The 11,502-nt window shown below is 31.1% G+C and overlaps 2 protein-coding genes across 2 annotated transcripts in view; both read left to right on the forward strand.

The window, feature by feature from the left end:
• The first annotated feature begins 4,743 nt into the window (after nt 1-4,743).
• Nucleotides 4,744-5,697, forward strand: LOC112519633 (bZIP transcription factor 11-like). The gene has a single exon (XM_025127844.1). The coding sequence runs from the start codon at nt 5,015-5,017 to the stop codon at nt 5,390-5,392; it is 378 nt and encodes a 125-aa protein (XP_024983612.1). The 5' UTR covers nt 4,744-5,014; the 3' UTR covers nt 5,393-5,697.
• Nucleotides 5,698-9,353: 3,656 nt separating this feature from the next.
• The window catches only part of LOC112520195, a 3,182-nt gene continuing 1,033 nt past the window's right edge, over nt 9,354-11,502 (forward strand). The window contains exons 1-5 of the mRNA XM_025128495.1: nt 9,354-9,462; nt 9,615-10,064; nt 10,232-10,369; nt 10,512-10,981; nt 11,094-11,502. Coding sequence (XP_024984263.1) covers nt 9,354-9,462; nt 9,615-10,064; nt 10,232-10,369; nt 10,512-10,981; nt 11,094-11,502 — 1,576 coding nt within the window. The remainder of the gene's footprint in view (nt 9,463-9,614; nt 10,065-10,231; nt 10,370-10,511; nt 10,982-11,093) is intronic.

An 11,502-nucleotide genomic window follows, 5' to 3' on the forward strand; every position in this document is an offset into this window, starting at 1 on the left:
AATATCTTATAACGTTTCTTAAAAATTTAATGAGTGCACCTTTCATACCTTGAAAAAACCCTACTTATGAAAATAAGTTGAACGGGTATATAAAAGCCCGCTTAGAGATACATAGGTTCGTACATGATCATATGATGTAAATCAATGGATGGTGATTTTGAAACTTTTTATTAATCTTTTTAAAAACCTGCTAAATATCAAAAGAACTATTTATCTGTAACTTTATATTTTTAAAAACATCGTTAAAAATGTATATTATTTGATTAATTTGTTTTTTTAGGATATGATTGTTATAAAGTATTTTTAATCTTATCCATTTCAAAACCCAACAAATCTTTTCATTAAAGTCTCGTTTTGCATACGCATAAAGGACTTGTAGTCACAATACTTGTCTTCCTCCTAGAAATTAGTTCATTTACAAAATATATATATATATATATATATATATATAAAGTTTATATCACTGTATCAGGTTAATAAACTGTTTGACAGTTGTTGAATGGTTTAGTATAAAATGATTAAAAGTCTCTTATAATATAGTACAAATTGAAACATAATTCTTTAATAATTGTTCAGAATGAAGTTAAAACACTAAAAGATTAAATGAGGACCAAGGTACAAAATCATTCGACCTCGATAACACCTGTATGCCCACTTCCTTGCATACAAGGGGGTGATGACCCATGGCACAAATTGAAGTAGTTTGTTTTGGTTGGTTAATATAATTTAAAGCGAGTAATAAATTTGGTCCTTATAGTTTAGGGGTTATTACAAAATGATCGGTAAACTTTTTTTTGACATTTCTTAAACTTTTTTATTTTCTTAAAAATTCTTGGGGTTTGCATTTTTGTTGGATTTGATCATTTTCTCTAACGGTCGTCCACTTGCTCCGTTAATTATGAGGGCAAATTTGTGATTTGTTGTTTCCATCACTTTAACGTTTTTTTTTGTTACTATGAATCTTTTGATTTTCCAATTTCTCTGCAACAAAGATCCATGGATTGATCTTGTTGTTGCAATGAAGATCAAGGGTCGAAGTGGGTTTTCAACGAATCTGATCCATTACAGTGGCTATCGATCCCAACGATTTTTTCTGGGGTTTCTTGTGATTCTGTCTGAAGCGTAACTGTCGATGGCAGAGTAATCATACAACTCTGCTACATCTCTATCTTTTTCTCCCAACATAAAATTCATTTGTTTCTTGTGTTCTTGAATCCTATCCGTAGACCGTCACCGCCGAATCCAATTGTTTTTCTGAGTTTTTTTTGTGGATCTATTGTTTTCTTTTGCTCACGATTTAAGGTTTGATAACTAGTTATTGATTTTTGATAAGTTTTTGATTTATAGTTTGATTCAGATCGTATAAATTTGTTCTTGAAACTGTATGAACTTAGTCTTGATATTCTTTATTCTTGAAAGGAACAAGATGAACATCAAACGAAAGAAAAATAAAAAAAAAAGAAAATTGAAAAAAAAAAGAGTGATACGTATTAACGGATAAAGTGAACAGTCCTTAGGGCAAAATGACCAAATCCAACAAAAGGTGCAAATCCCTGGTGTTTATAGGTAATAAATTAAGTTCGGGGGCCAATTTCATAACAAGCCCTAAACTTTAAGGACCACATCCATAATAGACTATATAGTTTAAATTTCTTGGTTAGAAATAAAATTGAACTACTTGATAAATTAATGAATTATAATATAAGATAAATTAATTTAGAACCCATAGTTTAGGGTTTTAATTAGGGATTATACCAAAAACTTATCGGGTAAATCATAAGGGTGGTGTCTGATTGGTTTGAGCTTGACTCCAAAGGTCAAAAGTATCAGGAGGTCCCAAGTTCAAATCCAAGGAGAAATAAAAATCCTCTTGTGGCCACGGAGATTCAAATGCGGTGACTCCGAACTATTTACAAAGCAGGTGGTCGTTCCGAGATTAGTCGGCTCACATAGCGGGTTGGATATCCAGGTTAATAAAAAAACAAAAACTTATCAGGTATCACTTATTTTATCGGATCAAAATAACAAACACTGATAATTTTATCCGCTAGTTATAGTATTAATCTGATATCTTATGTCATAAGTGAAAGAAAAAACTCTTGTCTGGTTAGCGTATATCCGGTAAGAGACACTTATAAACAATTTATTTTGATGACAAAAAATGTTATGCAAAAATATATGCAAGGATTGTAATTCTCATCAGTAAGCGTTTAAGAATCAACCCTTTGGTTTGCTATTTCAGTCCGAAATAAGTTCCTCTAACTAATCCTCATAGCAATAGATAAAGACGACTTAATGATGTTGAGCTAGAAAATTAAGTCAATTTAATTGTGATTTTTTTTTTTGAAAAGCTTAAATATCTCGTATAACTTGATTGTTTTTATTCAAAATAAAGCTGAATAAATTGCCATGACGTGATACGAAATAAATGAAAATAGGTTTTTCATAAAAACCGTAAATTAAAAAATAGGCAAACTTACGGTATAGGATAACATTAATGCAAGAAGACATGACTGGTGGGACAGACATCGAAATAGCTGGAATGAAAATGAAGAAGTGAGGGACAAGATTGTAAATTACCTTGTACAATCATTTCACTCGTCTTCCTCATCTTACTGAAATTACATGTCTTGTTCAGTTTTATCTGTGCTTTTATGTATATCAAATGTATAATCAATTGATGATTTTTTATTAAAAGATCAACTGATTGTCTAAATACGTGTATTTTTATATTTTGTATTTACAAAATTAATTGACAATAAGCTCATATTAATTATAAAGTAGCAAATTTGGATTCTTGGAGTTGTTGATGATGTCGTAGTATTGATATTTGGATTTTAATAATCATATGGTTTTGATAGTGACTAACATCAATACCTCTTTTAATTCTTAATTAATACGTGACAACTCGTTACTTATTTGCATTCTGTTTGAATATGTTTTCTTTAATAAAACTATTAATTAATTGCCCACGACATCAACATATTCATTAAATTATATTAAAAACCAGTACGAATTAATAAATATGATAATAAATAACAATCGTCTGCTTTGTGGGTAGTTCAGAGTCATCGTATCTGAATTTCCGTGACTATAAGAGAATTTTTATTCCTCATTGGATTTGAACCTGGAACCTCTAGACGCTTTTGACCTTTAAAGCTCAAACTCAAAAGCAATCAAGCACCATCCTTATGGTTTCCATCGTTGCTTAGATGTCGAAGTTCATGAATTTAGCTCCATCATGTCATTTTCATCCCTCCGAAATAATCACACCTATAAATGTCATTATATATATATATATATTTTATATGTATCTCTACGTATTTAATAAATATGTAAGTATTTATGTATAAAAATTAAAGGTGTTCACAGGTTTAAATTCAATGGATTTGGAAGGCGTTTATACTATATACGATACAATTATCAATTGGATATTATATTTTAACAACTTGTCCAATCAATTGTTTTGATAAACGAATCAAATATGATTCATTGGATTTCATCGAATATTACTACCGATTATTTATTGCAACAAATTGTATCAATTAATTACAATTCAATATTAAACTTTGGTTGTTCAGTTATAATCAGGTCAGATAACTTACGCTATACACCTAGTAAAACTAATTGAACTAAGATATGATTTTTAAAAAAAATTCATTAATTGTTTAACACACACACACATATATATATAGACTTGAGATCATGTGGGACCAGTATGTTTTTGTGAGAACCGTGAGACCACTTTTTTACACTTAAAGCTTCACAGCAAAACACTGTGAAGGTAACCTTTATATTTTTTTGCTGTAAAGGTTTGGCTTCTTTTTTCCTTCACAACGTTTTACTGTGAAGTTTCAAATATAAAAATATTATCTCACGTGTCTTATGAAAAACAGCCGGATCTCACGTCAACCCAATCTTATATATATATATATATATATATATATGGTATATTTTTTTTACAATCTTGTGTATTTATACAACCCTTACAACCCAATTAATTGAGATATTTATAGAAATGATGGAAGTTCATTTATTATGATTTGAATATTTATGGAATATGAATAGATTTCTTTAATTATGATTAATACTTTATATTAGGAAACGATCAAAACTTCTAAGAAATCACATATTCATCAAGTAAAATGGACGGTTGAGATTGATCGTTGTATTGGTTGCACAAATGTCAAGGGTTGTATAATAACCAACCTCATATATAGGGTATATATATATATATATATATATATATATATATTTCAAATGCAACCATGTCCATTTGTACAATCAATGCAACCCAATTAATTGAGATATTTTTAGAAATGATGAGAGTTTAATTATTATGATTTGAATATTTATGGAAGATGAATATGGTTCATTAATTATGATCAATACTTTTTATTAATAAACAATCAAAACTTCTATGAAATCACATATTCATCAAATTAAATGGACGGTTGAGATTGAGTTATATTGATTGTACAAATGTAAAAGGGTTGTATAATAACCAACTTTTATATATATATATATATATATATATATATATATAGATGATGGAGAAAATGATTGTTAAAAGTTCAACCTTATCCAAATTCCAAAAGGAAGCTATCAAATTACTCACGTTTCTTTCAGAAAAAAAAAGTCTTTATTCATGCACACAAGACTTTTTATTTAGGTCAGAATATTTGTCCTCCTCCTTGTACTATTTCTATAAATGTTTACCCTCCTCCAAGATCATCTACACACACACATTCTCTCTCTAGATCTCTCTCTCTCTCTCACACACACAAACACACACAAGTCCATTATATATGATGCTATATATGTAATGTTCAGACAAGAACAAAACACATCACAAAATTCCCAAGTGATATGATTTTTGCCACAATTTTTAGTAAGATTAGGCTTGTTCAATCATTCTCCGTCGTCTTTCTCCATTGGTTCTATTCACTTTCTTGAATTTTCTTCTTTCTTATTCGTATATATACATATAAACAATCGTTTGTCGATTCGAAGCATGTCATCAAAAGGTCATCTGATGGTGAATGATGAGAACAAGAAGATGAAGAGAATGATCTCAAATCGAGAATCGGCAAGGAGGTCCAGAATGAAGAAAGAAAAACACATGAAGGATCTCAACGACCAAATCTTCTATTTCTCGAAAAAGAAACAGGAAATGGTTCTAAACATCGAACGAATCACAACGGGACACGCTGCAACGGAGATGGACAACATGGTATTGCGATCACAAAAGCAAGAGTTGGAGAAGAGATTGGAGTACGCAAAGAGCGTTTGCAGTCGCTACGGGGATGTCGTTCAAGAACCATGGGTGAGGCCATGGGAGCCTTCCAACTCCATGCGTGTTATGTCATCTGCTGGATTTTCCAACTTTTGATTCAGCCACTTGGTTTAATTAAGTTCCTTTAATGTTTTGATTCAGCCACTTGGTTTAATTATTTCCTCAAAATAATCCATTCTTGGTATATTCAGACCAAACAACCTCATTTTAGTTTCATTTTGCGGTTTTAGTATTGAATGTTTTGGTAGCATGTAAAATCTAGATATGGATTATTCTTGTTTTATACAGACATGACGTACAGCACTAAAAGTTTTACCTTTTTTATATGGCTGAATTGTAACATGCATACAGTTGCTTTTTTGATAGTTTAATATATGAAAAGGAGAGGACTTTGAGTTAGATTAAAATTTTGGTATACTTCACTTGAAATCGATAGTATTTTTTAAGCTCGAACTCAACTCAAAAATTTGTGGATAGTTAAAAACAAGACTCGACTCGAACTAGATTGCAATTTTTTATAACTAAAACTTGTTTGAAGCTCGAAATAGTCTCAAACTCAAATCAAGCTCATCTATTAATGTTTATGAAATTTTAGGGTCTTCTCTTATAAATTATAAAACTTAAAGATGTTTTCTTAAACTTTATAAAACTCAAGGATCCACCTCAATTTTATCATAAAAAATACAAAGTTATAAACTTTCATTCACCTCTGTCTCTTTTTACATCGTAATAAAATCGGGCTTTATAGGGTGTTTAGATTATCTAAGCGTCCTAATAGAATACTTTATAAAACTTAGGTTTATAGGAGCAAACTAGAAGCGTCATATATAAAAACGTTACAATAGGTTTATATAATGTTTTAGACGGTTTAACAAGTTATTTCAGGATGCTTTTAAAATAAAATGTCATATTAGTTATGTTATAGGACACTGTTAACTGTTTGGTTTGTTTCACTACTTGAAAGTTGAAACTACAATCCATGAACGATGAATGTTGAGCATTGCAAGAAAATCGCACGTGGGACTTAATTGGTTCAGCCCAACATGTTGTTAATAGCAAGGCCCAACATTGACTGTGCCAACATCTTGAGCCCAGTGGTTTAACGAATATGCCTTTGTAATTCTGTTCGAATATTTTAGAAACCAATAAATCATCTATGCAAGATTTTAAATGACGTGACAGCTAGGTCAACCTCATGTCTTGGAAGCCATAATGAGATCGCAGTGTTTTTCAATACGTGATTTATGACGGTAAATATGTATATTATATATACAATTATATATATATAAACCTATGTTTTCTATTATGACTCAAAATCAATGATGCCAAACAATTTAATTTAAGTTATATATTAAAAATAAACAAATACGACATTAAAAAGATAATTAAAATCAAACATCGTGTTACAAAAACCGCCATTACGTCGTGTCATGTCTCAAGCATAAATGAGACACGAGTCTTGAGCCACGATGCGTCATGGTGGCTGTTGCGTCGATCTTTTTCAATCTCAAACCATTCAGTAACCACACTTCTGGTTCAAAAATATATAACTTCTTAACAATATATATGGATAAGCAATGTAAGTAGACTTTTTGCTTTATATTTGGTCAACGTGGACCTTGTTTGTAATTAGTAGCCAATTGATTTTAAATCCATCTAAACGCATGTGATGTGTAATTTAATGCTAATGTTTTTAATTGATATTCCATCTTTCAAATTTTGTTCTTGTTTCAAATTATTTATTAGTTAGATAATCAGTTAATTAAATTGATGATTTTATATTTAATATCTTTATGAAAAATTATATTATTAAACTAAAAATAAATTATTTCCAATTAAACTTAAATTAAATTATAATAAAAATATTAAATTAAAGAAATTATACAAAAAATAAGAACTTCTAAATAGTTAACTTGATGGTACTAGAGATTTTAAATAGTTAATTTGATACTAATATCGATATTTTTTTTAAATCTCTATTTTATTCAAAAAATAAAAACATTATCGAATTCTTAAAACCACATAAAATTGTATATGACATCGATAGAGACAAAGAATAAAAAGAAACTTTAAATCGATATCTATCTCGTTGCATTACGTAAGTACCTTTCTAATATAAGTATATGTCTGAATTTTGAGTTGCGAAAAACTTGGACATTGGATCTTGGAATGTACATGTGCTTATTTAATTAAGTAATGGTGGTTTATGTATGACTTCTAATCTTAATTTGTATTCACAATACATAATTAAGACAATACTTAAAAAACTAGCCGTTGACTTTGTTGTTTTTAATCAAGTTTGTAACTTCAATGTTTATTATACATTAATTGGGACAGAAGTTAAAGTGAGAAGTGTCGTAACAAGAGATTTAAACCCTTGATCAATTTTAGAAGAAAATTGATCTGGTGCTTTTCATTAGTGTTGATCCGGTAGAAATCTTCAATTATAATTGATCTAAAGATGAAAAATCTCTTCTTATTCTTCTCACAACAGCTCTTATTCTCATTGAAACCCAACCCTATAAAATATTAAAATCTAATTAATTATGTAGGTGTTGAGTTATCGAGATATTATGATGCTCTAACTACAACTTAATTTTTGCATTTTATATAATCAAAAGTCTACCATAAAACAATAGAATAAGGCTCACGTTGACCGCAAATTAAGGAGAACAAGATTAAAGAATGCAATATAAAAATACAATTGCAATTAAGTTGGCTTGCATGTGAATTATAAAATATTAAGATAATGATGTTTTTAACTGTACACAACAATAAAATCGGATTTATAGAACGATAAAAAACTTGAAATGTTTTATAGACTATTTTATAGGATCGAACACATATGTGTTATATGTAAATGTGTTTATACGACGCTTTTGAATGTCTTAACAGTGATTTAGACAACACGACGACTTTGAAATGAATAGTTTTTCTATATTATGACACTTTAATTTTGACTCTTGACATGTGTCCTATAAACTCAAAATTTTCTATCTGTTATTTGGCCATTTTCTTATTTATGTATTATTCTCGTTTGAACTTGACTCTCTCTCTCTCTCTTTTTATGTATGTATTTATATTCAAAATTTTATTTTGATCTAACAGAAATATATTGTAAAATAATAATTAATAATTTTATTTGTAACTTAATTTATTAAATCAACCACATTGAATTCAGATCAAGATACTTGTTTGGTGACTTGTGATTTAACTTTGGTTAGGTTTCCCAAGCATCCGTTATTTTTTAATTTATGAGTCTTGACAAACTTTCACCTTGAATCTTGGAATGATCATTATCATCTATTGATATCTAAACAAAAATAAAAGTTGATATAATATAATTTTAAAGATAAATTGCATTAAAAAGTAACGTACTTTACTTGATTTTTGTTATGGATAACATACTTTCAAAACTTCCAATTTGATACCTAAGATGTAAAGTTTTAAACATTTAAGTATCTAGGTAACCGGTTGAAGCATTAACTGGTTACCATACTGATGTGATGTGACGAGTGATGTGGTATCCAACTCAGTATTATTTGATGAAACATTAACCGAATACCACATCATTCGTCACATCAACATGGTAACCGGTTAATGATTCAACCGGTTATCCGGGTACTTAACTGTTTAAAACTTTACATCTTATGTATCAAAATGAAAGATTCTAAAAGTACGTTACCCAAAATATAAATTAAGTTAAATTACGTTATTTTTTAGTGCAATTTACTCTAATTTTGAATAATATTTTATGCAGGATTTTATATCCAAGATGCATGATTAAGCCAATATATAAGTAATTGTTGACTTGTAGGTATTTTTTATAGTTTCCAACTCTAATTAATATTGTCTAATTTTACACGAGAATTAATAAAATAAAGAGTAAGCAATCGTTCACGTTAGTGGTCAATTATCTATTCTATGGTATTTAATAACATGGATAATGGCAGAAGTAATTAACTTTGTTCTGTAGTAATTTCTTATGTCCATCGGTTCGAATTATTGCAGGGAGATAAGCTGATAAGCAGTCAGACAACGAGCTTAATTAGTTCCAATGGCTGAGCGGAATGCAGTAATTCAGCAGCATGCTGCGATACCAACCCCACCACCACCACCACCAACATCACGAGTTTTTGATCTTCCTTGTCAAGATCTACTTGCTGGTACCTTCTTTCATACAACGCATTTTACTCTTACATGTTTACAAGATATAACTGCATTATATATACTCTTTGGGTGCTTGGCCTTAATTTTTGGAAGTACTTAGATGACAGAAGAAGAGACTTCATCAATATTTGTGTTCCTCTATGTAAAGCTTCAATCAAAGGAGATTGGAAAGCTGCAAATCGCATCCTTGATCAACATAAAGAAGATATGGCATTGGTGCGTTATAGTATCACCGAAAACTGTGAAACAGCACTTCATGTTGCTGCATCAGCTCAAAGCGCCAATTTCATGGTTAATCTTGTGAAAAAGATGAAAAGGGAAGACTTGCAACTTCAGACTAAAACTGGCGACACTGCCCTCTGTTTAGCAGCAGCAGCTGGAAACGTCAAAATAGCCGACATTATGGTGACCAAGAACGAGAACCTGCTGATGATCCCTGGTAGTGAAGGATTGATGCCACTTAGTGTTGCAGCTTTTTATGGAAACCATGATATGGTTGAGTATCTGTATGAAAAGTCTAAGAAGATGGAAGGAACTGAATGGAAAACTTCGGATAAGCAATGGCTTTTGTTGAAATGCGTCAAGGTTGGTTTCTTCGGTAAGTGTTAGTTTATTTTTTGGTGCTATAAATTAAGTCTTATACAACAGTCTACTAGGACGCTTAAAAATTTGTGAYGTTGTATAAATCCAATTTTSTTGTAGTCGTTGCTTTCATCATATGACATTTTTCCTCGATCATTTTAAAGGATTTTTAAATCTTTGTAGATATTGCATTAATAATATTGAGAAACCACAAAGAATTACTTGCTCAAAGTGAGAGCATACTGGGAGTTTTGGCTCGAAACCCTTCTGCGTTTAACAAATGCGACCCACATACTCTTTGGAGAATCATCAAGTCGTCAAGTAAGCATCCTTCATCGTACATTTGTTACACCACTGTATTTAACTCTGCTATCTAGATTTTGTCATAAACGGTCTTGAAACGTGTATATATCTGACCTTCTGGTTCATCTACTTGGTTTCTCATTGGAATATTGTTGCTCAGTGATCATTTGTTGGAAGGTGGAACCTGCTGTGGAAAGTGAAGCCATGCAACTACTAAGAGAAATTTGGACAAACATTGTGGAAAGACCAAAGGYTGAAGTAGATAAGATTCTGAGAGGCCCCGGGACTCTATTAAATGAMAAGCTCACATACTCCTCACCCATTCTGTTTGTTGCTGCAGAAATGGGAAACACTGAATTTGTAGTAGAGCTTATTCGTAAATACCCTGATCTTATATGGAAGAAAAACGATAACAACCAAAGTATYTTCCACATYGCTGTCTCTCATCGTCGCGAGAGTATCTACAATCTGTTACAYGAAATAGGGTCGATGAAGGATYTGATAACCCGTCTTAGAGACACCGAACAAAACAATATGTTGCATTTAGTCGGAAAGAACGCGCACAACCACCAACATCATAACGTGTCCGGGGTAGCTTTTCAAATGCAACGCGAATTACAGTGGTTCAAGGTACGTACATTGATTAGTCATGGACAATATGTCATTAGTACATCATTCAAATGTGTTGCATTTAAGCATATCATTTACACTTTTTCGACCCTTTTCGTGTTGTATTGTGTAGGAAGTGAAGGCTATGATTCCTCCTTATTACAGAGAAGAGCAAAACAAAGCTGGCTTAACACCATATGAGTTGTTCACTGAGAACCACAAACTACTGGTTTCTCAAGGTGAGAAATGGATGAAAGATACAGCTAGTCAATGCATGGTTGTTGCTGCACTTATAGCTAYTGTAGTATTTGCTGTGGCTTTTACGATCCCTGGTGGCTMCAACCAAAACAATGGGCTTCCGGTGTTCCTCTGGAAAGGACCCTTCATAGTGTTTGTCGTATTGGATGCCATTTCTCTGATCTTATCTTCTACTTCAATCCTCGTGTTCTTATCCATCCTCACTTCTCGTTATGCTCAACAAGATTTCTTGGAATCATTGCCCAAAAAGCTATTGATAGGTCTAACAACGCTTTTCCTCTCGA

Source organism: Cynara cardunculus (assembly GCF_001531365.2).
Source record: "Cynara cardunculus var. scolymus isolate 2C chromosome LG 10, CcrdV1, whole genome shotgun sequence".
Taxonomy (NCBI): Eukaryota; Viridiplantae; Streptophyta; class Magnoliopsida; order Asterales; family Asteraceae; genus Cynara; species Cynara cardunculus.